A 27,248-nucleotide genomic window follows, 5' to 3' on the forward strand; every position below is an offset into this window, starting at 1 on the left:
TGTAAACGATTTAATACACGAGTTTTAATTTAAACGCTGGATAGCTTTTAATTCTGCACACAGCAGCGTTCATCAATCAGCATTTCTTTATGCAAGACCTTTACCATATTTTATTGTGCCTTTGGTCTGTGGCTGTAGAGCCAAAGAACCCCTCTCCGGAGATATTGATTCACTTACTGACTTGAGTATTTTGAAACAGTTAAGATATAGCTAGTCAACGAGAGTCACAACAGACGCCGTCCCAAAGAACGTTGCATGAAGGTCGAAGGTTTCAAACTGTGATATGACATCATGGCCAACACTTTGGGGTCTCCAAGGTTGGGAAGAGCCGCTATTCATATAGTTACGTGATATGTTTGGCTAACTTCGGTGGTAATGTGACTTTCTTTGGAAATTATGTAATTATGTAAGGAGGTTTTCTATGTGACGCTCCCTCGCTGGGACATTAGATTTTGTGCCTAAATCCTTCTGGAATGACTGAACGCATATTTGTACAAGAAAAGCTTTTTGAAGCTATGAACTAAATGAACCTATCGCTTCAGAAAACGATACAGTGTTTTCCAAACAGTGGGTTGGTTTGGCTTATTCACCATATTGGATCTGGGTGTTGATTTTGCACAAATTTTTACACCGGATACCCTTCCCTGTGTCTCAAAACATTGAGAACCTAGATGATACCCACCACAAGGCACCACATAATCCAACATAAGTGTCATTGCTAAATTTCTACACGATGGGTGTTGGTCGAAAAAATAAAATGAGGTATGGTCAGGTTTCCCAATTGGTACCATTTAAGGGTATTAAACAGCACTTACAATCCAACTTCAGAATACCACAGCATACACAAATGTATGGTGGCCATCCAAGGTTGACAGCTTTTGCCAGGTTGGGGTCAATATTTAAAAATGCTCCAATCATATTGAAAGTATGTCACATTGTCTCTCTGTTCATAAAGATTCCACAAAGGTATAGTTTGGACTATCGATGTCTGAGTACTATGGAGTTATGGGGTAAAAACAGCACAAATGGTGACAAAGATCAATTTCAGTTTGTTCAGGGGTCAAAAGTTAAAGTTGCTCCATGGTAAAAAAGTGACAGAGTAGTGATGCAACATTTTGGAACTCAAACTATGGTCCTTTAGCGTTATATATATATAACGTTATATCCAGTATATATCTGGATTTGTAGATTGTTGAATGCTTCGATCACTGTGCTTTCAGTGTAATTTTGTGAGACTGACCATTCTTGGAAAGATTATTCTTTTTTTCTTTTAACATTTGAAGATAATGACTCTCACTGCGGCTCGCTGGCATTTCGGAGCCTTTGAAGAGACTTTGTAACACTTTCCAGACTGATATTTCAATAACTTCTTCATCTCTTGTGAATTTCTTTATGATGTGTGCAGCTTGTTCAGACTCGGATCTCTTTGTCCTATTTAAATTCTTCTGAATATCTGAGACAATTAACTCTGACAAATGGGCCAAAATACTGCAAATTGGCAACAGGGGGAAATCGTTGAATGGACCCTGTCATGGTTTTGCAGAGTTAGCTGTCCTCAAACCAAAGCTCCATCAAATTGCATATTGTTGCAATAATAAGTGAAATACTGATACCTCCAGCCGAGCCAGCGACAGGTCACAACTAAATTTAGAAACACTGTTCAATAGATTTTATATGGTAATTAAATGCTCCATGTTCGTTGTATTTTGTAGAAATACACACCCCTGGAAATCCTGTAAATACACAGAAGGTGTAGTTCTTGGGCCAGTGGCCTGACATGACCACTAGTGGGGCAAAACATAGCACCCAAAATTTACTCTGTATACATATCCCAAGTTAACATGTACCTCCATCCCAGGGTGGCAGCTATAGCCAGGTAGGGGTCAGTGAAGGATTGCACAGGATTACACAAAATTTGCATCACTTATTACCAAAATTGAAGGAACTGTTTGTTTTGACCATTGTAGAAATTGACCTTTGTCAGCATTTTTGCTGTTTTTACCCCATAACTCCAGAACATTCAGTCGCACATAGTCCAAACTATACCTTTTTGGAATCACTATGATCAGACAAATAAAGTGGTACTCAATATTGTTGAATTTTGAGTCCTTCATTGATCCCACCTGGTTATAACGACCACCCCAGGATGATATCATACATTTTTGAGTTGGCCATGGTATACTGAGGCGGGATTGTAAGTGTTGTTTGAGAACATTAAGTGGTACTAAGTAGGTCAAAGTTGACTTTGGGCTCACTATTTCAAAAAATGGTCAGACATATGATTGGATTTGATACATGAAGATACCAGATTAAAAAGTCTGTCACAAATTATTCAAGTCTCTATAGATGGGGGACCAAAAAGCCATATCAAATGCTTTGCCATTCTGGGTGGTTGTGACCAACCTAGCTCACAGGCTATGTTACGCTGCCCTTAAAGCTTCTTCTCTCCACTTCTTCATGATATAAACATAAAAGGCCGGCTCTGCTCTTCCTCTCCAGGAGAGTTTCACTGCGGCTTTGAGGACGATGCCATCTGCATGTTCACCCAAGACAAGAATGACGATTTTGATTGGACGCGGCATAGTGCTGCCACACGTGACACCAGATATACGCCCAATACGGGGCCCAGCAGTGACCACAGTGGTTCCAAGCAGGGTAAGTCATAGGGATGATAATATTTTCACCTCCTATAATGACACCCAAGCTTGGGCCAATACCAGTCCAATACAGAACTGATCAAGATCATTAGGCCTGTGCAAATTTTAATCCAAAAAGGTTTAAGATATTGCACATGACTTGAATTCAATTTCTGGAGAGAAGTGTTTGTTGATGCAGAGATCTTTGCAGAACGATGTGCCAAGTCTTTTGTGTCCTTGTGCTTCCTGCCTGACTGTATGGTTGTGAGACTTGGAAACCAACTAGTGGCCTAAGGAGATAACTAGATAACCTTCGTACAAGCTCTCTGTGGATGATCATTAGCTACTGTTGGAATGGCTTTGTGTCAGAGAAGCTGTTACATAAAAAGAGACTCAAATGAGGACTATGAAGTATGGTGAGGGAACATCAGCGACAACATTTGGGCAGCGTGCGGGTGTCTGTCACATATCTGGTTTCATTTGTCCTACTTTGTCACATACGTAATCTGACTAGGATATGCAAAATTGCAATCAAATTCTCCAATAAAACACTGATGATGGTAAGAAAAATGTGATGTTTTTGTGGCACAAGCTTATCTGCAATGCTGCATCACTTTTTCAATTGTACAGTTTAATGGGCAAAGACTTAGCATTGGCTGTACAGTACTTTTTATTATTATTAATTATTATTATTATTGCTTCTATTTTGTCATTGCGTTTTTAAATGGACCACAATGATAATAAATATTTTCACTTCTTGTCATCCATGTATTTTAACGTATTTACAATTATAATTAGGGGAGGTGATGGTCTAGTGGTTAAGGTGTTGGGCTTGAGACTAGAAGATCCTGGGTTCAAATCCCCGCCTGACTGGAAAATCACTAAGGGCCCTTGGGCAAGGTCTTTAATCTCCTATTGCTCCCGGTGTGTAGTGAGCGCCTTGTATGGCAGCACCCTGACATCGGGGTGAATGTGAGGCATAATTGTAAAGCGCTTTGAGTGTCTGATGCAGATGGAAAAGTGCTATATAAATGCAGTCCATTTACCATTTACCATTTATAATATGTACTTATATTGAACTTACTAAATAAAATCACTCACGCACGCACTCACACGTTTAATATAAAGATGATTTACCACCACCTGCTGGAATGGCGTGTTAGTCCAGAATGTAATTAGCAACATTAGCTATTATCCATAGTTTCTCCAAAAATATTAGTCCCATGAATGTTAAGTTTTGGTGCCATTCATCCTTGACCCAAAATAGATAAGCATACCAAACGGCAAATGTCAGCTGTCCCCTGTCGCACTCATGCAGAGCTTCTTGTTTTTTCTGCATTCTGCTGCAAACAGGTGCTTTTAATTTGTACACATGCACAAACAGAGATGGTGGCGGAATATATAAAAAGCAATACATTTTTCACTCATGGTAACGACAACATGCCACTTAACTAAACTGACTAAACTAATTGAACTACAAAAACACAATATATCAGTAACACTAACAACACTATTAATCTAACATGATACACAATAACATTTAAAACCTCAAAACCTCAAACTCTCATGGTGCATTGCAGCACAGTGTCCATTGTTTACTGGTTAGCTAAAATTGCTAATTTTTCCAAAAACTTTGTTTTCACAGCGCTTATCCTTGACCCAAAATACATAAGCATACAAAACGCCAAATGTCAGCTCTCCACGGTTTTCTGTGTGATTGAAGCCACACACATGCACACACACAGAGGCCCCTTGGTTATTATAATATAGATTATAAATGCTTATATTTGTGCCTGCCATGAAAAACTAAAATGTATACAAAACAGAACACTAATATCTGCTAAACATGAATGCTAAAACTAATTAACAACTTTAATAATCAACAAATAGTGTGTAAGTCAACATTTCAGCTTCTCAGCTGGGAATCTGTCAGTATAGCTGAGCAATTGTCTTGCAAAATTATGCAAAATTCCGTTGGTGTATAAGCGATTATTTCTGCCAGCTGTCAGCGAGGCTCTGAGCACATTGCACCTGCTCACTGGATTGAAAATAAGATGGTTGAATGCACACATTCAAAATGACATCGCTCTGTTATTCTTTCTGCAATCCATGCATGAATATGTGGACACGTGTGGAACGTGGCTAGAATTCAAATGCAGAAGAAATCAAATTATCAACAGTGTTTACTTCGTGCCTATGTGCGGCATGTGCACGATGTTGGACAAAGTTATTGAGATTTAAATGTTCCCGATTGCATAATAGCTGATGTCAGCTGAGGGCGCTGTGGCCCCACCAGCCTGAGGCAGTGCAACCTTACCGTGAAGACCCACTGAACGTGACACCGAGCGAGGCAACATTTGACTCCTTTCATTTTCTGTGCAACATGGGTGATTTGCATTGTGTGATTTCTGTCAGTGTAAAAAATGCCAGCAACATGAGAAGGATCTCACAGGAAAAATACTGGAAGGATGTAGAAACAAGTACAAGATTTACACGGTAGAGTTGCAGTGATCAATGGACACTCAAGAAATTTTTTTTGTGTACGTGTGATTCATCCGTCCACCCAAAAATCACAAAAAATTAATTGTTAAAATCTAGAATACGCCTCGCTATTTCTGTAAAACTAAGATTTATGTATGCTAAGTTAAGCTGACATATCTCTGTATTAAGTGCTGCCAAAGATATTTCAGTATCTTCAGCACAACCACAATTGCATTAGTGTGGTATTGATTCACGTAATGCACTGCCAACCATCAGTCACCAAACATTTTAAAGCAAAGATCATTTTTCACATCAACTAAATCTGTGAGGGAGCATTGGAGTGGCTGTTTGTTGCGTCATCTTATTTTAAGCCTCCAAGCTAGTTCTGTATAATGTAGCCATATAGTAAATGGAACTTGATGCCATGTTCCACACTCAGCGTTCAACAAATATATTCTTTACGAACTGAAAACTCTTGATTACTTTGCTTGTTATAATAACAAAATGAAAATGTCACATACCACGAAGCACCTTGAGACTCTCAAGGATGCCTGTTAACTTTTAGTATTGACTTGGTACACTGTCAGCTACTGATAAGCCAGTTTTGAGTTTAAGCACCACCGAGGCTTCTGAGTAAAATCGAAGGCAATCACAAACCCAAAACGAGACAGAGCTTCTGTCTTTATGCATCCTGCCTGCTGCTGTAAGGAAGTGTCGTTTAATTTCCACATGCAACAACACAGACATGTGGCAGGAGACATGAAAAGCAAGGCACTTTTCGCTCATGGTTTCACTTACAAACAAAACTAATTCCGGACAGTTTATTGACATTAATGGCAACCCTGCCGTCTTTACAAAGTGAAAATATTGTACAAAACCTTTAAAGTAACGGGCTAATTCTGAAGCTTTGAGTGTTAACCGACACATGCGCCAAAAGGGATTATGGGAAATGAGTCTCCTCTCACTCACTGGTTGGTTGGTTTATTTATTTGTAAAAAAAAAAAAAAAAAAACACACACACAAGTTACTGTAACGTGTGTTGGTTTTTACAAATAAATGTGTATTTGTAAATATGTAATGTTTTTCATTTATAAAAAAGCATTTGCAAAACTGAAAATTCTGTTTGTGAAGTGTGATTCAGCGAAACAAATAGCGACCAACGATCACACGTTGGTCACTATTCACACTCCCATCCAGTAGATGGCAGTGTTCTATGCATTTTGAAGGTGGAGGGAGTGATTGAGAGGAGTAGTTCTTGGGATTAGCCTCTTGTAGCTGTTGGCAAGCTTTGCTAGCCTTTTCCAGTTTTCTGGTATCTGCAAAGGCTAAATCTAGCACAATAGTGTGTTCTAGTTGCATTGTGTTGTCACTCCACATACCTTTAGCCTTTGTCCCACTAGCATGCTTGTTAGCATTAGCTTATGTGTATAGGTAGATGCTGCAGAGTTTCTACCTGTGTGTGGCATAACAACGCATGTAAAGCAATGCAAAACTGGTTGTGTTGTCCCCTCTACCAACTGGACTAGTCTGACGTCATGAGACCTGCTGGTTATTATACTGTCTTGTTGGCAGCTTCTCTTCCAGAAGACAAGACAAAACAAGGCACACCACTAGTTATAGGGAACTCTGTTACCCAGGAGATTAGACTAGCCTCACTAGCCTACATTCAACATAGCATTGATTTGTAGGGTGCTGATGTCACACAAGGGCAGATAGACCCAGGATCATAACATTAGGCACCTTGATTTTGTCAAGCAGGCACCAGTAATGGGACAATACAACCATCTGAGGTCACAAAGTAAGTCAAAAGCAAGGACTTGTGGCCTAGCTATAATTATGTGTCTGCGTCTCGTTATTGTCCCCAGTCCCCTTCCCACACAGCAAAATGGTAAACTGTAGAGTAGGTTAACATCTTTAAATAGATGACCAGCAAATTTCTGTAAAGCATTGGGTTTTAGTTTTGTAGATAACTGGACCTTTTTTTTTCCTTTGGCTTGTTGATGCCAAGATTATCCTCCGTAGCAGGCAAGCCACTCAGATCTTATCTAGGAATATAGATAACGCTTTATAGCAGGAGTGAAACAGAGAAATGTCAGCAGGTCACGAGGCAGGTGATTAGAGAAGCTGCTGGGCTGAGTATTAGTGTGGATCTGGAGTCCAATCGCCCTGTGGGTAAATTAAATCAAGAAAACCACTATGGTGACAGTATGTGTAAATTGAAAAACTGGCATATCATTTCACACACCAGGTTACAATTGGTCTTCTTAATGCATGAACCACAAGAAATTGAATTAAAAGAATCGGCTATGAATTTCACAGTATTTATGACATACGGTATACATAATAAAAAAAGAAAACATTTGGTTTATTTGCACTTAACATACTTAATTTTCTCTACATGAGAAAAAATACATGCAAAATATACAGATTATTCACCATATTTGATTGCATGTCTTAAAATGGAATAAAACGTTTGTGCACCACTATGTAGATTAGCACTTATTGCTGGCTGACAGATAAAAAATAAAAATAAAAATTAGAATAAATTTGTCTTGTTGGTGATCTCTTTCCAGCTGTTTGGACATATCAGTCATTGTAGAGCTGCATGACTACATATTTACAACATTTTTCGAGAAAGGTTTCTGCCATTTCCGTTTTGTTATTGTCAACTCAGGAGACTGAGCTTGCAAGTGATGCAGATCAAAGTGCATAGTGTGGAAAATTATAGGATATGCTCAGCCAGTGTTGAACATATGTCAAGATAGATGCATAAGGTGCAATTGCATCGTCGTTATTATATACGTATATATAATTTTTCTTGATCGACTTGCAACAATGCTAAATGTCAACCTTTGATGACTATTGCTTTGACTGCACAGTAAATGTTGCAGTTTCACCAAAACGTTGCCATTCCTTTTTAACAAACCTGCAGTAAGTCAATTTAATTCAGCAGAGATAATTTGTTTTATGATTCATAATAGTTAGTTTTCACTTATTTCTGAGTGCTTAAATAAAACATGCATGCTTGCTCCTGCATTTAGTGTTTGATATATTTCTTCTGTGTGAATAATCAACACTGAACAATGAGATAACGTGTGGACTTTTTTCTATTCTGTTTGAATGACTATATGAACGCTTTGCTAGAAGATGGAATATAAGCGCCTATTACGGCGGTGTAGCACCAGCAGCAGCTGAAGCAGTAAATAATGCATTGGCTTTAATCATCTAATATTTCAAAATGTCCAGCATTTCATTACCACCCCCCATCCCTCTTTGCATGTAATTATCTGAGACCCAGCTGAGGGAGATGTTCAATTTGACTTTGGCCGGAGGGCTGTGGAGCCGCTTCCTACCTTCCCTGTGCCTATGGCACGGCAGATTGGCTTTAGATTATGTGGCTGAGCTGCAGTCAGCAGAGTTTTTGACTCACCGCTATCATCGCGGCCATCTACAGCTGTCAGACTATCCATTGTTATCATCTTGATTTGCCCCCTAGTTATTGCTATTAGGAAAATCAGAACTGTCCTTCATAAAAAAAACCCTCCTTATCTTTAATACGGAAGCTTTCATTTCTATCAGGCGGGTGCAGATTGACTGAAAGTGACGGCGCAAGACCAAACATGCCTCCGTTTTTCTTTTGCAGAGTTTGACGTGACAAATAATTTGTTGTATGGTGTCTCCAGTCCGGTCTCAGCAGGCAGCCGCACAGTGGCTGAGTGACTGCAAACTGTTTGACAAACGCTTCCATGTAGATATCTGAGGGTACGACATCAGCTGTTTGTTTAAGTCTTCAGCCAGACACAAGTACTTTGATTCAGAAGATACCCAGAAGGCATGTAGTGTAATAGAACTATACCGTAGAGGAGACCCTGTACTGTGTATGCTGTCACAGGCACGGGTTATAGGAACCTGAATCACCAATTGCACTGAGACCTGTAATTTGGTGCCTCGGTATCTGAGGGCGGCTAAGAACTTTTTAATGTCTTTTGTCCTTCCCTGTATAAAATAAATCAGTAATTGTGTCTGTATGTCCCTATTTTTTAAGGTTTCTACATGTACATTGAGACATCAAGACCACGGAAAGAAGGAGACCAGGCACGGCTTGTGAGTCCGTTTTTCAATGTAGCGCCTAAAAATCCTTATGGCATCACCAACCCACCGGCTTACTGCTTCGGCTTCTTCTACCACATGTATGGCAAACACATAGGTAAGACAAGATAATAGCAGATGTTTCATTGTCCTAAAACTCACCCACCCCCAGCATGTATGACAGTGTTCCATGTTGCCTGGTCTACCCCCTGCACAGAATATAATCAGGGCTACAGTGGGCTAGACTGTTTTGTGTAGACCAGAACACTGTATACCCTGGGTTAGAATGGGTTAGCCTGTATTATATGGCCCAGAATACTGCATACATGGAGTTAAACTGTGCTAGCCTGTTTTGTGTATCCCAGAATATTGTATACCCAGATTTAAAGGGGACTAGCCTGTTTTATATAGCACATAATATTTTGACCCAGAGTTAAAGTTGGCTAGCCTGTTTTGTATGTTGTGTACTTGGGGTAAAAGTGGAATAGCATGTTTTATACGGCTAAGAATACTGTATGTTAGAGTTAAAGTGGGCTACCTTGTTTTGTACTGCCCACAATACCGTATAGCCATGATTAAAGTGGGCTAGCCTTGTGTACATAGGCCATAATATTGTATACCCAGGGTTAAAGTGGGCTAGCCTCGTGTACATAGGCCAGAATATTGTATACCCAGGGTTAAAGTGAACTAGCCTCATGTGCGTAGGCCAGAATATTGTATACCCAGGGTTAAAGTGGGCTAGCCTCGTGTGTGTAGGCCAGAATATTGTATACTCAGAGTTAAACTGGGCTAGCCTCGTGTACATAGGCCAGAATATTGTATACCCGGGGTTAAAGTGGGCTAGCCTCGTGTGCGTAGGCCAGAATATTGTATACCCAGGGTTAAAGTGGGATAGCCTGTTTTATACAGCACGGAATACTTTCTAGCCAGAGTTGAAGTGGGCTCGCCATTTTTCTATAGCACACAATACCATATATACAGAGTTAAAATTTATTAGCCTGTTTCATACAGCATAGAATGCTATACAAACAGAGTTAAAGTGGACTAGTCTATTTTCTTTAGCTTGGAATACTATATATCAGAGTTAAAGTGGACTAGCCTGTTTTATACAGCACAAAATACTGTATACCCAGAGGTAAATTGTACTAGTCTATTTTGTAGAGCCCAGAATACTGTATACCCAGGGTTAAAGTGGACCTGCCTGTTTTATACAACCCAGAATACTCTATACGCAGAGCTAAAGTGGGCTAGCCTGTTTGAATAATGAAGAATCCTGTATAATGAGGTTTAAAATGGACTAGCTTGCTTGTTTGTTTGTTTGTTTGCAGCACAAAATACTGTATACCCAGAGATAAAGTGGGCTACCCTCTTTTGGATAGCCAAGAAACCTGCTTAGGTTAAAGTAAGCTAGCCTGTTTCATACCTCCAACATACAGTTTAAGACATCATAAGTATTACTTAAGCAAGGCTATTACTATTTCCTAGCCTGGATGATGTTATACTGTGAATTTCGGAGGGGGTGGGGAATCTAGCCTGTTATACCGTTATACTGGAGAGCAAGTGCTGATTTTGCACGTTCATGCTAAAGTTCTTGCCAGTGCAGCATTCACATTTAAGGCAAATGTTACCTTCTGGGGCAACAAACCTCTCAAGACTATACACAAAAATTCTGGGCATTAGTTCATAAATTCCTCTCTGAGTGCACATAACCTTTTGTGAACCACTAGAAGATGATGGAGCCGTTGCAGAAGCAGTCTGTAGCTTAACATCTACAGTACCTGTAATTCCACAAAGGATCCAACCAGCTGACGACAGCTCTGACTACACACTGTTTGTGTGCATGAGGAGGAAATTGAGCAAGTGGATCTCTTGCACAGGAACAGCAGGTCTTAAACGGTATTGTAAGCTCATCGTGGAGATTCCTCTGTTTCAGCTTGTCCCCTTGTCGCTAATTACTGTGCAGGTTTGGAAGGACTCTGAGGGCCCCAGATGGGCTGGGTTGCAGGGTCATCTTGGTGTACTGGGGCCTGGATGCAGTCAAAGCATGAATGCAGTTTGTCGGGCGTAAAATTACTGAGCCTGCAGCATGTCTAACATCACAAACTGAGGTTGTGCACCCAAGTATTATTCTAATCCCCAGATCATTGAGCAGTTTATGTTGTAGTCAATATCACAGCATCTCCAGAAATAGCAATCAAGTCATTAAAAATTCTATGAAAGTGCCGACAAGTGGGCCTCTGTGATTTGCTCTGACGTGGTGTATTTTCAGGACATTACAGGGAACTTTGAATGCCTGATGTAAATAGAGGAGCACTCAGTAAAGTATATGCCTTTGCCACGACACCATTAACAAAGGGAATCTAGTCTTTTCATTTTGATTTGGGTTTTTTTTTTTGTCTGCACACTCAAGTCTACTAGGTGATGCACCTGCAAGGCGATTGCCAACTGCCAATAAACCCATAAGAAGAAGTTTGAGATGTTGAATCCTAATGAGAAATATTATTTATTTATTTATTTATTTATTTATTTATGAGTGGGTACTAGTTTCAAAAAAGTCATTGTAGGTGTAAGTCTGGTTGTTTGATTTTAATATTACTTCCATTTAAGTGTTTTTATTAGGCCCCCAGCTCAACGATGTTGGGCAGCCCAATCTCAGGCCAAGTTCATGATGGAGTGATTTAATCTATTAGCGCATGATACCGTCACGCATTTCGTGACGGCATCACAAAATGATTTCATGATGATATCATGAAATTTGGGGTGACATGGTTATGATTGAGAGTAGGGTTCAAAATAGTCTGAGACTTGACCGTGTCAGGGAAAAGTGATGCATTTTGTGGTGGTATAAAATAAACGTGAGAATGGGCTGAGTTGGGAGCATTATGTTTTCACCCCATCAGTCCATCCATCCGTCCATCTGGGCATCCATCTGTAAACATTTAATTTCTGGACGATAACTAAACACTGAAACCATTTCTTGGTGGTGAATTGGGGGAGACTAGAAGACATTCCTTTAGAAAATGGCCATTGTTTATCCAATATGGCCACCATGGGCGCCATTTTGATTTTAGTTTCTATGTAATAAGTATAGAATAACTCAACATACCAATAGTAAAGAAGCAAACTTTTGCAATACAAATACACCATATGCTATCATCAAAGTACCAATCTTAATTTAATAATAATAATTTTCAGATTTAATTATTGAATGTTTGAAGCAAAATTACAGTGCGCATTTCAAACAATGTCACCATAATACAACACAACGTCTGAATTTGTTCAGATTCTCCAAAGGCAGTGATGTAGGGCCTTTCTGGTGTAGCCTATGCAAATAGTACAAACTTCAACATTGGTGAACTCTGGCATGCTAATTTCTAGAAATGCCCAGTCACATTGACATTAGCTTGGAGTTTCATATAATACAATTTTATGAAATTCTGCCCAACTGCATTACAACCTGGACCAAAAACAAATCAATAGTTTGTTATCAGTTGTACAATGAGACTGGGCCAAACAAACATTCCCTTCATATAATTTTCAACCTATCATCTCATGCCAATAATGTCTGAAAGGAAATGCTTTTGACAAAACTACAGTTTTTGCTTATTTCTATTTATGTCCAGAGATCAAGGATCCACCGTGTAGAGTTTATTATGTCCAGAGTTTAAGGATCCAGTGACAAATTTCAAATTAATTTACTTTAAGACTCAATAAAATGTTGTTGACATAGAAAACATGTAAAGCCTACTTTCAGTACACAGAAAACTCACAAGAGGTATCGATAAGGGAATCGATAAGGAATCGGATCGATGAGTGGAATCAATAATGGTATCAATATTGGTAGTAGAGAAGCTTGAATCTTCATCTGGACTGGGTTGCTTGACGCGAGGATGTTTCGCTTCAAATCGCAGAAGCTTCCTCAGCTAAAATTCTTGCTCTGTTGAAATGTCCTCGTGTCAAGCAACCCAGTCCAGTCGAAGAATCAAGCTTCTCTACTATGGAAACCACCTGGACAACTGAGAGCCTACACACAAGTATCAATATTGAGAAAATCTTATCAATACCCATCCCTAGTAGTGACCGTGCTCAGTAGCTAACTAGCCTAATCAATACAATGGCTTACAAATAGCTTGTGTACTACCATATCTGTGTTAAATTAAGCTAGTTGAAAAAGTGACTACTTAAATTTGTTTTTAAATGTATTTTGGTCATGTGTTCATCTATAACGGCAGGCTGCTACCCAATTTGTGATTTATTAGCTAACTAAGTTAGCTTAATCGTTTATGGCATCAAGTAATGGGTTATTGGGGGATTAGCGCCACATTTTCAACACAGTAGCTGATCAGGATCCGCTAAAAAGTCATCAAGCTTCCATCCTCTCCCATTCTACTAGACCATTTGGGTAAAATTAAAGTTGCTAGGTCCAGAATGTGTCATCAGGCAGAAAGCCCAACTGCTGGCCTGTTGCTAGACAGACGCTGAAGGGTGTCGTCTGCGAATAACGATGTGAATGTGGGCTGACAAAGTGTTTATGCTTAATGTTTTGGAATGAGAATGTGTTGTAGCCCTAGATACCAGATGTCTTCTGCATTAAGGGTGTTTTGTTTCTGGGACATTAATAGTACTCTTAAAAAATAATAAAAACAATCATCTCCTTAATGGTGTTGCTTTCCTGGCATGAACACTCTTTTCTTACGCCTTCTTCCAAAGTCTTCAAGATTACAAAAAAAGAAACTGAAAATGCAAATCGAGTGCGAAAAAGACTTGATGTTATTGCTTGCACCTGTTTTTGTAGCAGCACAAGCAAATGAAAGGGTCGGCCAACTCGTTCGGGGGGGGGGGGGGGAGCAGGGTTTGTAATTTTGTTGTCACTGAGGGCAAGACTTATTAAACCTTTGTCGCCTTGTTTCTGATGCTTTCTTCACCTGGAATCGTGCCTGGTATTTATCAGTAGCTGCCTCCGAGCACAGCTGGCATGTCCTGTGAAACCCAATCTGCATTTTTATAGTAAAGTAGACTTCTGTCTGTGTGTGCATGTGAGGACGTAATGGTGCAAATGGTTCAAACTGCAGCTGGATTTAGGTTTGTGCAATCAGCAAGCATCGCTTTTACGGGGAACATTTTGTGCAAGTAAGAGCCAGTGGAAATAACACTCGACGGTCAAGAGGGAGAAAATTAAATGAACTTTTCATCGACGCAAATTTGAACTGCATCACAAAAGGCAGTATGCAAAAAAAAAAAAAAATCCACTAATGTGAAGCCATGATGGCTCATAAAATAAAGCATGCTTAATTTATGCTCGTGCAATGCTCACCATTTCTCATTTGAAGGCCGTGTGCTTGGAAACAAGAGTAGAAAAAGTACTGTGGCTGGGTGGGTGCATGGACTGGGAGTTGGGGAACATCATGGACTCCTTGGACCTGGGTGTCTCTGTTGGTGAAGAAAGGATCATTGGCCCAGTTGTAAGGCCTGGATGACAACCAATGATCTAAAATAATGGCTCAATGTCAATAGCACATAGTTTCTCCATACATGTCAACCCCTTTGAGGGTCTACCTGTATAACCAAGTGAGAAAATCCATAAAATCAACACAAAATCCTTATAACCTCCAAATCGCACCAAAATCAGTTTTATTATAGTACACATAACCGCATAGCGGTGTCACATAACTGGGTTTTGTCCACAAATTATGAGTTGCCGCAATGACATTAAAGTCAGGATCATTAGTTTTTCCTCCACAGTTGAATTTCAAACAAGTGACCTAGTATTCATGCATCAGGCTGAATTTTATCAAACTGAATGTGTCAAATTTAGTTATTTTTTTACAGAAACAAGAACTGTCTGTCACTAATGGAAATACATTAATAAAATCATGAAAAATAAATTGGATAAAGTAAATAAATATGAAATTGGTCACTGGATCCTTAAACTTTGGACATAATAAACTCTTCGTGGTGGATCCTTGATCTCTGGAGATAAATAGGAATAAACAAAATCTGTAGTTTTTGTCAAAAGCATTTCCTTTCAGACATTATTGGTATGAATGTCTTTCCATACATCTGAGCTGAGCTCTTGCTGTGCTGTGCTTCACGTCAGCATCAGTTTAATTCACAAAGAACATTTTAGTCGATTGTAGTTTCTTGTCTGTAATACGTTTTAAAGAGGTGTCATTTTATTTAAAGCAGCAATTCATTTTAAAGTTATTAATTCTGACTGGACTCTGTCTCAGCAGACAATGGAACGGAGGACGATTCTCGCTTCTTGACTACAACAAGACAAGAGTTCCAGTTAGTGACGTTAATCCACACAAAAGTGACTCACGTTATTTTAATGGCTTTGAGAGGAGTTAAGAAGCGGACTTGCTGTTTCTGAAGAGCAACGAATCAAAGAACCAATGAGCTAGTGGATCGAAGCATTGCTTCATTTGGTTCACACATCAAAGTGGAGTCACGCTGCAGAAACGGCTGATTACAGAGCCGCTGCAGACCAAACCTTGAATAACCATAAGACTTTATTTGTATGTCCGTATGACACTGAAACTTGGAAAAATCCATATAATTTACGGACAATCCATATAGGTTGACATGTATGTTTCTCAGTAGAATCCTTCCAGCTGGAATGACTATGGAAGCTACTTGGGAAAACCCAGATATGATGCACTTTACAACATTATGACCTTGTGAGACTTTATCCTGACCATTAGCCAGTGCACAGGTGCAGATGACCACACCAGCCATGAGACATGAAAGTTAGCTGCTTACCCTAGCATCGCAGTTGCTCGTCGGTACTGCACTCCAAGTCACTACAACGAGGGGCTTGGTCTTATAGTATGAGCTCCTCGTCAGTGTTCAACTCATAATGACTCAGTGGAACACAGTGATGGAATGGAGACACGCACATCCAAAACCCATAAAAAGGCGTGCAAGACCAAAGAAATATATAAAAGAGAGAAACCAGAGAAACGTTTCAGGCAAGGGCTCGTACCTGAAACGTTACGTTTATTTTTTGTTAAGTAAAATTTTCCATGTTGGAGCGCTGTGGCTGTGCGGATCAACGCCTAAGTTCTTTTCATTAAGCTGCATTCACATGCATACAGATATGGAAACAAAAATGTTTAAATATATTTATGTCTATATATATACTCGTATATATATACTTGCAGTTGTTGTTTAATATGATATGTACAGGCGGCATTTAAATTTTAACAGTGTGGTTGGAGGGGATGGAGGAGGTACTTTTTACCCTGACTGAGGGTCAAAAGTCATAAATTCTGAATGGCTTTATAGCTACTTGTAATAAAATGTTAGTAAAAATCATATATATGTTGTTGTCATTAAAAGACCTTAAAGCAGCAAGGTAAATGAGCACAATGGCAAGGCATACTTCAGATTTATATTTTAATACATAAGGATTGTTTATCTAGGCATGTATGGGTTCATTAGAGCTTTTAATCAGCATGAATACAACTTACAAGGCTTCATTTATAAAAATCATGATTTATGAATTATGATGACAGGGAAAAAAACATCACAGTAAATGAACAGAATGGCATATTTTCCCCAAATTTCCACACTTTACATAAAACATTTTTTTTTTCTACACAGACATGTATGGGTTCATTAGAAAGAGCAATTAAAAGCCTACTTTTATTAAAATCTGTTAACAAATACTGACAATATAGAGAGAATATCAGCACAGTTTGTCATAATTTTCCCAAATTTCTGCATTTTACATAAAGGTTTTGTTTCACCCACACATGCATAGGTTCATTAGAAAGAGCAATTAAAGGGCTTTAAAACAAGCCTACTTTTATTAAAATCAGTTAACAAATAGCGACAATAGAGAGAGAAAAGCAGCACAGTTTGTCATAATTTCCCCAAATTTCTGCATTTTACATAAAAGTTTTTTTTTTCACCCACACATGCATAGGTTCATTGGAAAGAGCTTTCAAATGGCTTTAAAACAAGCCTATATTTATTAAAATCCGTTAAGAAATAGCAACGCTATCTCCAGCCTAGTAATGGCGCCTTCCTGTCCTGAGCGACGCTAATAGATTGAGGCGCGCACGTCCATTCCAGTCTATATTTCCATGGTGCCACTTAGTGGACTGGAGGTTAAGTTAAGCAGCGAACTCTATAATCGGCTCCTTTTGAAAAGTTTCTTTACGTTTAGTGAGGTAAGCATGCATACGTTTGCCTCTGTAGGTGCCCTCTCCATGCTATCAGACACTTCTAATGACATTTTCATGTTTAGTGGCAACAAAAACCAGTTTCCTTTGAATGTTTTGAGCTTGTCCAGTGTCATTATGTTATACAGACAGGTCTAGATCATTACTGTAATCCCACAACTTCTAAAACTGGATCCCAGGTTGGAAAAAAGTGTCAAACTTTCCATCAGTCAGCATGAGTACATTATTTATTAATATTGGGATACGTGAAATATTATCAAGACCTCTGAATGCAACCACTACAAGCAGGTATAGGAAGAAAGGTGCTTATTTCTTTGTGTGCGCACCAATTATTAATTCAGAAGCACAAATTAATTATTTTAAGAGCACTGGATTATGAACTCCACAGTGGGCGTGATGATTAATTTATGTTTGTGTCTTTTTTTATCCATGACACCTGCTGTGCTGTGCAAGGTAAAAATCTTCAATCTTAAAAGAAAGAGGACTGTTCATAATGATTTTATAGCATCAAGGAGTAACTGACAGTTCCAGGGGTTTTTTTTCTCATTACTTTTGAACTTGGATTTGATGTTGAAAAACTGCACTCATATGCAACAGGATCCTTTTAGCAAAACACTCAAGTATTCTTGAGAAGTATCAGCTGTATTTGTGTCATTTTGTGCATCTTCTGTCTTACATCACTCACGCTGAAGTGTATTTTTTTTTACATCGGTTGCACTAATAATATAATCTTAAAAATTATTAGTGTTAAAGTTTATTTTTCAGTTTGAGATGCGGCAATCTGGTTGCTCTGGTTGATGCCCTTCCCATATTTTAATGGGCTTTTAAACAGTCAAGTTCACAAACAATAAAATATTGAACTAGTTTTCATAAAATTTTTACATTTTCCTATATATTAGCTAGGGGGCAGAAACTTGACCATGAAGTTTGACCTCAGTGGAGCAGGTAGATGAGTGGATAAGGATCTGACCTGCCAATACATAGACCTAGGTTCAAATCCCGCTCCTGCTACCTGTCTGTATCCTTGGACAAGACATTTACTCTAGTACATCTGTTTTCATTTATATAGCGCCAAATCACAACAAAGTTGCCTTAAGGGGCTTCACACAAGTAAGGTCTAACTTTACCAACCCCCAGAGCAAAACAGAGGTGACGCTGATAAGGAAAAGCTCCTTCTGATGATTTGAGGAAGAAACCTCAAGCAGACCAGACTCAAAGGGGGTACATCGTCTCAGTCCACCCACCTCTAAATGGGTGTCCAACCTACGTCAGACTGGAGTCCCATGAAACTCTTACGCATTTCACACTACGGTATCCAGGGATGGGCACCACCAAAAATGGACAGATCAGGCTTGGGATCGAGCACAGGTGCCTCCCATCACCACAGTGGTCCATCCAGTCCATCCGCACATGGGCCTCAGGGCCTGTGCTGAAGTTACTCCTTCTTCATCTTTGAGCTTGATCATTTTCTGATTAAATCCAAAATCAAACTACTTCTTCCAATCCACAGGCCCAGTGTCCCTGTTAAATTTTATAAAAATCAAATTTGGCTTTCATCCTATAACATTCATTCATAGAGTGCAAACATAGTTGCATAGAGTGTTCATCTTCAGTGGAGTTGTACACTGCAACTGCATTGGTGGATACGACCAAGGGAAGCAGGAAAATAGGTTTTTATATATATATATATATATATATATATATATATATATATATATATATATATATATATATATATATATATATATATATATATATTGCTTCAATTAACCCGTTAACAAGTACAGCGTAGTGATAGCGGGATTCCATGAGAGGTACAAATGTAGCCAGTCTCACAGTCAGGGGTACTCAGTGGAAAGGCTAAGTGTAAATGTCTAGATGTAACGGCTGGATCAAACATATGGAATAGTGACGGAGAGGGAGGAGGAGAGAATGGAAGGATGGAGGTGTTGGAGGGAGACTCAGCGGGATGATGAGAGCTCCTCCGGCACCTTGCCGAGGTTGAGTAGGCCGTGACATTTCCAATTTGCTCAAATTGATCGCCAGCCAGACCCTCTTTCTCCTGGCGGCCTCGTCTGTGGTGAAGCCCGTGCCCAGACGTTGGTGTGTTATGATGAATGGGCTAAATGTCAAGGACTTGAAACCCAGCTCAGATCTTCCATAGCTCCGCTCCATTTAATATTCTGCCTCTCCGGCCATCGGCCATCTTGAGGTCCGGCATGTTGTTTGGTAAGGTTGAGTATTTTCTTTTCAAAGAAAAGAAACTACTCATGACAAATGCTCCAAGCCACACAGTCAGTTCCACATGTAGTTAGGCGGAGAAGGTTTGTAATTTTGTTTCAGTACACCACCATAGTAGAAATAACAGAAATAAAACAATCAAGACTGTTATCTTTAATTTAAAATTAAACAAAATCACACTAACTATTGACAAACTGCAGTCATTCCCATATTTAGACCCTCCATAATCAGAGGCCAGAAGTAATTGGACAAACTAAGCAAGGTGTCTCAGAGGTTAGCACTCTTGACTCACAGCAAGAAGGTCTGTGGTTCGAGTCCACCTATTCTCAGTTCCTTTATGGTTGGGGTTTGCCATCAAAAACTTTTTCTACCCTCCATCCTGACATATTTCCCACATATGTCAAAGAACTTAGTCATATGTTTGACGATTTCCACAAACACCGTTGGACGTTGGCACGGTTCTGTCTCGAAAAATAACTGCCTGGGTTTTGATGTTCTTTGGGATTGCGCTGTTGAGGTGAGTCACAGTTAAGTTGTGGCGCGGCACCGCTGAGGGCCAGAATAAGTCGATAAGGCGTTTCACCTACTCTCTGATGAGTGCAGTGGCACACACTCAAACAAACTCCTCCATAGTTAGCTAGCGGCGGCTACCTGCGACAAGGTCACGCTTAATTACTGAAGCGCACATCAAAGTTTGCCCGTGGAGACTGTGCCGTATTTGTTTATAGGATTAAGTCTTCAGCAAAGCGCACCAAGAAAGTCTGTTTTAAACCCGACCTTCTGAGAAGCAGTGGCGAAGAGGACGGCACAGCACCTCAATTCCTCTCTCTCTCTCTCTCTCTCTCTCTCTCTCTCTCTCTCTCTCTCTCTCAGTACATTATTGAAAACTTCCTTCCTGCAGCTATTTCTTACTTTTCACCACACTCACGTCATCCTCCTCTCTGATCTTTTTTAAATTTCACAACGTGTCTACCACAGGTATTCCTTCATAAGGCGCTCCGAAGGTTATACGGTGGTGTCGGCGGTGCGATGACACTGACATAACCACCTACGTTGCAAATGAGTTCAAAGACGATGCGAGCCGGCCAGCTCAGCAAGATTCTTCCCCACATCTTAAACACTTCAACGGGGAGATGAAACCGCAGGTCATGTTCCGCACAAGAGCTCATCTCTCACTGGAGATTGTGCTGTCGGGGGGGGGAGGTATACCACGCTGATGAGTGAACATGAACGGCGACATTTGGCGCAGCATAGCGCTCCCTCATTCTCTCACGAGATGTTTTTGAAAGTAAACGGATGTGTAGTAATGAGGCAAAGGCGAGGTTCCAGCGGAAGTCGAAGCTCTTCCGTGTCTTTGCATAGGTGCCGTTTCTCATCCGACTGAGATCCCGCTGAAACGGGCAAACACTGGCGTCTTTGTTATCCGGATTTAGGTATTATTCTGTAGGATACCGCCTTCTCTCTCGGTGTCTCGTTCCATTCGAGACAGAAAAGAAAAGTGAACAACAACTGGCGAGTTTGGAGAGTAAAGCGGTTGCACTTGGTGTCATCATCTGACATTTTTATGTCAAAGCTAAAGGCCACGAGGTCTCGCTGAGGGAAGTCTTCAGTTCAGCCCCACGTATATTGTCTATTCTGTCTCAATAAGAGCTGGCGTTTCTCTGTTATCCTAAGCCTTGTGTGAGCTCATTCAAAATGAATCCATCATATTTAATTCTCCGCCCCAAGCCTGTGCAATGTCACTGGAAATACAGTCGAGGTGAAAGGAAGATGAAATTTTGAAAGTAATGGTAATTTAGGGAGAAGAAGAAGAATTTGCAATTGTCACACACTACCCATTAGTGAAAATTAATTATGATTATGAGCTCCAAAATAATTAATCTCTAGTCGAAGTCACCCCCATCCCCTCAAATTCATAAATGCAGACGTTCATATGCCCTGAGTTTAGCCTTTCCTGCTGCTTCTCTGTCTTAAACACAGAAAAATGGACTGTTTAAAATGCAGGGGAGAGAGAGAGAGATGAATATTAAGTGTAAAATGTTTAAAAGTGCAAATTGAGGTTTTAAACAGATGCAGTTGCATATTTTAACTTTTGATATAGTGTGTATGAATTTAATTTTTTTAAGCACACTCAACAAGCCATCAGTTTGATTTATAGCATTAAAAAGTATGGGAAAAATATTGGTATTCCTCAAGGAAGTGTTTCAGGCCCAGTGTTGTTTGTCATCTATATAAATGTTATGCCACAAAATGCCATGTTGCCTTTTTATCTGTTTAATCATGATATGAAATAGCTAGAGAAATATAGTGTGTTTGGTAAAGCAGCCTGGGGAGTCCAAAAAATACAAATGCCTTCAAATCAGTGCAGAAATCATCTGTCACAGTAATTGGCTTTTAAAACTCCACCATGTATTAAGCAATGTCTTGTTGCCTTTTGGGTAGTCGTGGCAGTGTGGTCAAGGTCTTATAATTGAATGATTGCTTATTTATGTGAATGAAAACACCTTAAAATACATTTATTCAAACTGTTAACTTAAGACAAAGACATTCAAATGACCAAGAGAAGCTCCACCCACAAGCTTTAATTATTTAGGAATATCGGAAATTACCTGCCTTTGGTACTACGGGTTATCTATTGCCAAGCTAGCTGTCTTAGTGAGCAGTTGTATTAACTGAACAAGGCTAGCTAGATTGATGACTGCCAAAATAACAAGATCATCATTTGAAAGAAATCCACTGGAACAGTTTGCAGGCTGTGATTTGTTTGGGGGATGAATTTTACAAAAAAGGTTCCATTAGACATTGTAAGCTAATAAAATAGCTACTGTTTTGGACACTGTTTCCTGCTGCAATTAGCAGAGCAAAAGCATTAGCTAATGGAGTCAGTCAGTCAGTGAGTCTTCAAAATTTCCATCAGGATACCCATATAGCTAGAGATGGGACGGCTACTCAAAATAGTTAGCCAACTAGGTGGGTACCAGAGTTGTCGAATGTGCCGGCTACTGGTGGATGTTAGCTTGTGTTGGTTTCTACAGTATCTCTATTTTGATAGCTGTGCAGGAAAATCTGAATTACCCAACTAATCTGTAAGTAGAGTCCTAGCTCGTTGACTATTACGACTACTTGTCCCCAACCCTAGTAAATACTACTGCATATTCAGCTTTGAAATTTTGGATTCTAATAAATACAGACCAATGAACCTCCTACATTTTTGGCATTGTTGAGCAAAATAATTTATTCTTTTATATGTTGGTTTAAATGGAAATGTTGGCACAGTGGCACATGTCTGGACTTGTTCAAACAGGCACATGTAAAGTGGGCCTTTTGTTTGTACATGATTTTTTGAAGCCTTGTTGCTAATCACCGGGTCCTGGTGGCCACTGTTGTTTCCAGCAGTGTTGTAAAACATTTTGTGGACGATGATGTGTCATGATATAGTAGACAAGGAGTCCGAAGATGAGTAATGAGGAATTCTCTTGGAAGTGTTTAATTATTGGCCTCACAAGAGTAAAAGTTTGTTTCATTGTCCTCCTTAAAATACAGGGACTCTGAATGCTTTTCTGAAGCAGAAGGGCCAAATGCCGTCTGACACTCCCGTGTGGTCTCTAAGTGGTAACCAAGGTGACCGCTGGAAACAAGCCAAAGTCAGCATCCACCCAACAGCATCTTTCCAGGTGAGACGGGAAAACTTCATCAGTTCCTTCCTTGCACAGCAGCATTCGCCTGGATGGCCCCTATTTGCTTCTCTCTGCCTGTTTGTGTGGTGAAGTATTACTCTCCTTGAGGGATGCATATTGATGTAGCACTTCAAAGCTTTGATATTAAGCAAAGAAGTGGACTGAATTCATAGAAATTATTTTGTATTGAGAAAGCAATATCACTCACGCATTGCCAATAGGAAGGCCAAAGTTTGAGCAGCAAATATACAAGTACCGTATGTTTTGATTCATTTCAAGTTATGACTCCAACTCTGGAAAGTAATTATAACTTTTCGGTTCCAACTTCAATTTTTTTTTCTTGCCTCTGACATTTAGTTCTCATTGTTGAAACATGGTATGCATTACTAATTTGAAAATTTGTGACATTAAAGACAGAAAGAAAGGCTTGCCACATACTATATATATATATATATATATATATATATATATATATATACGAAGGATGTCAAAAAGTTTTGAGCCTGGAACATTTTTCCCAGTTGGATATTCCAGTGATCACACCTGATCTACATCAATGCTACATGTAGGATCATATTGCTCGCTTCAATTGTTGAGTCATAAACATACCCTCCAGTGTCAGTCATGGCATTCTGCTTCACCAGGACAACACACTAGTCCACACCAACCAGGTTACCATGGATGCTGTGCACGAGTGTGGCTATGACTAACTTCTCCTCACCCACCCTATTCTCCAGACCTAGCCCCTAGTGACTTCCACCTCTTTTCCAGGCTGAAAAAATACCTTCTTGGCCAGAGATTTGAGGATGACGATGAGCTGACTTCTGCAGCGGAGGGCTGCTTAGCGGACCAAGATGTTGAGTTCTACCAATTGGGTATCAATGACTGGCAAAGTAGATGGAACAAGTGTATGGAGTTGGAAGGGGACTATGTTGGAAAAATAAAACATTATGAATCCAAATATCTTTCTCTTTCTCTTTGAGGCTCAGAACTTTTTGATATCCCCTCATATATATATATATATATATATATATATATATATATATATATATATATATATATATATATATATATATATATATATATATATATATATATGGCAATTTTGTGGTCTATCATGGCTGAAGAGTTGAGGAGAAACTTGTTTTTCCTCTCTACAAGGTGGTGCTCGAAGGTATCCGTGGCTCGGGCATTGAGGGAGACATCGCCATTGATGATGTCACGCTGGAGGAAGGAGAGTGTCGAGATCCTCCGCCCAGTGAGTGGTCGCACACTTCCACCAATCCCACTTATCTGAGGTGAAACTCAGGCAGAATCTTGGAAAATTGGAAAAATCCCCATCTTTAACATTGAATGAAATTTTAAAAATTCATGACTCTGTCACAAAAGATCAAATGTCTTTCATATTTGCCAGTGTTATGTAAGGTGGTATCTTTTGTTGACTGACAAAGTTTGATTCAGATGTGATCCGGATTGCAGATTTTGTGGCCATTTAAATTTCACATTGAAAACCCCATTTAATGTATATTTTACATTATATCTTAATCAAATGTGCCCCAATCACTCTATTTGAAAGTGAGGTGCAGACCGGCACTCATTATCACCTGACAAAGTTTAATTCGGATTGTAGATTTTGTGGATATTTGAATTTAATATTGAAAAGCCCATTTGCTGTACATTTTGAATTATATCTCAATCAAAAGTGCCTCAGTCACTCTTGTTTTTTGTTATGGATTTACCTACACCACCAACATTGGATGGAGGTTACAATTTTATGCCTGTTTGTCTATTTTCCAGTTATCAATTGAAAACCAAGTGCTAAAAAACAGTGACAAATTGTGCACAGTAGAGACAACCAATGTTCTGTGAAAATTATCTGAAAAAGAATTAAGAAACCATAAAAGCTGCAAAAAAAAAACCTGACAACACCACAAAAACTTTGACACTTTTGATTCTTTGAATGAACTAAATACATACTTCTGACTTTGATCACATCTAATTTAGCTTATGAAAAGTCACTTCTAAAAGGACTTTGACCTTGAAAATTTTTCCAAGCTAAAATTTAGCAGAATTGTAAACTTGTGTTGGCGAAGGTTTGCGCTCTATGAATATATCTATATAATTCATTTTTTTCTGTTATATTTTGTAAAAGCTAGTGAGAAATAAGCACTTCCAAATCTAAAAAAGCTGTTTTCGGTAACTTGCTAATACCTCTGAGGTCATTTACAAGGCCTGTTACGGAGGTGTTAGCATGCTAATTAGCGATGCTAGAACATCACAGTGAAACAATTTTTCCTGAAACAAATTCATTGAACTTTGTGTGCACTAACTAGCTTCCAGCCCAACACTTTCCTGATGTGACCACCTTCTCGTCTTTGTTTTTGCTTTTAGATCTCAGTACCATGGCTCCGCCCACATCTTCCCATATATGGCTGCTGTGCATCACCTTGGCGATGACCATCCTGGAAGGTCAGAGGTGACGCTTCTCTCAGTCACCTCAGAGGCGAATATTCAGACCCACCGTCTGTGAGCTACACCCTCGGCATCCAATCACCAAAGATTCATGCATCCTGGAAGCAGCAGGGGGCGCCTGATGCCCCGCAGAGGGACACAAATATATACGAAAGAAGTACACTGAGGGGAGGGAGGGGGACAGGAATAAAAATTACACAAAAAGTAATGAAGAAGATGCGCTAATCTTTTTAAAGAAACCTCTTCTGCAGAAGACACTCCTCGTGCAGGACGTCTTTACGAGCACAATGACGGGTGGGAGACGAATACGCCTGGACTTTGGAAAGGGATCACAAGCGTCAAGGGAGGACGGTTTGTAAAGCACAAGTACAATTTTATGAAGTCATGAAAATATATTTGAAAGGCAGCGGGACATAGACACCGCTGACTTTTTGAGCGAATCAGACCTTTTCCCTGTGCATTATCTTCATTTCCTCACGCTGGATGCCAATCACCGACGCTTGTTTTTCATTCTCGCCGGTCTTCGTATCAAACCTCGCCGTTGTCTTATCTGCTTGGTGCTGTACTGTAGGAAAACAAGAACTCTGGCAACATTTCGTTCCATCTGCTTACTCCCCTGTAGCTGCCTACGTACGGGATCTTTTAACACTGTGCTCACGACTCCAAGTGGCCAACTGAGAGTACGTCGGCAGAAGAAGAATAGACGTGTAGCAATGGAGGAGGTGCTAATAGAGAAGCGGGAGGAGGTGTATCGGAGGGATGGATGGATGCGAAGGGTCTGGTGGCGTCTGACTTGAATTTTCGGTCAGCAAAACGCGCCAGCGGAAAAGAAGCCACTTTACTTTCTGCCATGAAACAAAGTGCCTTCAGATTACAAACCGAATCGTGAGCCTGGGAGTTAATCGACATCACACACACTCACACACACACACACTCTCACGTCTCTGTTTGTGATTCCTCTGATGGGCTATTTTCTATATTTTGCCCCACAAGTGCTGAAGGGAAGGCGTTTTTCTTTCGCCCGCCGGGAGGACGCGAGAGGTTACAGGATGTCGCACCCTTGACCCCTTGATGGGACAGGTGCCTGCGGTTGCGTGAGTGCGTACGTTTTTCGTGTTTCTGTGGAGGGTGGGGTGGGGGGTTGCGGGGGGGGAGTTCGACACACCCACGATTGGACCATGTTTTGAAAGAAACAAGACAAAAAAAATGGCAGCAGCGAAATTTCGGCTCTGGATTATTTTTTTATCTCCCCCCTCTACCACCACCACCCACAAAACGACACTTTATGATGCTACAGGAGGAAAGAGACACTTCATCGAATGAATACCCCTGCCCCCGCCTCTATCCATAATTCTTTTTCCCCTGCCGGTGAGCTTTTTTTCCCTTCTTTCTTACAAGAAAAGAACAATTGCTGAATAAAACATTACGCTGTACAGGGAGGAGAGCAGGACTTTAGGACCGGT

General features: G+C 39.9%; 1 protein-coding gene across 6 annotated transcripts in view; it reads left to right on the forward strand.

Moving 5' to 3' along the window:
- Positions 1–26,542, forward strand: part of LOC117503615 (MAM domain-containing glycosylphosphatidylinositol anchor protein 2-like) — a 325,073-nt gene extending 298,531 nt beyond the window's left edge. For all 6 annotated transcript variants that reach the window (XM_034162876.1, XM_034162879.1, XM_034162875.1 and 3 more), the window contains 5 exons: positions 2,500–2,655; positions 9,163–9,324; positions 23,180–23,310; positions 24,475–24,571; positions 25,705–26,542. In XM_034162876.1, coding sequence (XP_034018767.1) covers positions 2,500–2,655; positions 9,163–9,324; positions 23,180–23,310; positions 24,475–24,571; positions 25,705–25,793 — 635 coding nt within the window. In that variant the 3' untranslated portion in view covers positions 25,794–26,542. The remainder of the gene's footprint in view (positions 1–2,499; positions 2,656–9,162; positions 9,325–23,179; positions 23,311–24,474; positions 24,572–25,704) is intronic.
- Positions 26,543–27,248: the final 706 nt, after the last annotated feature.

This window comes from Thalassophryne amazonica, chromosome 21, assembly GCF_902500255.1.
Source record: "Thalassophryne amazonica chromosome 21, fThaAma1.1, whole genome shotgun sequence".
Classification (NCBI taxonomy): Eukaryota; Metazoa; Chordata; class Actinopteri; order Batrachoidiformes; family Batrachoididae; genus Thalassophryne; species Thalassophryne amazonica.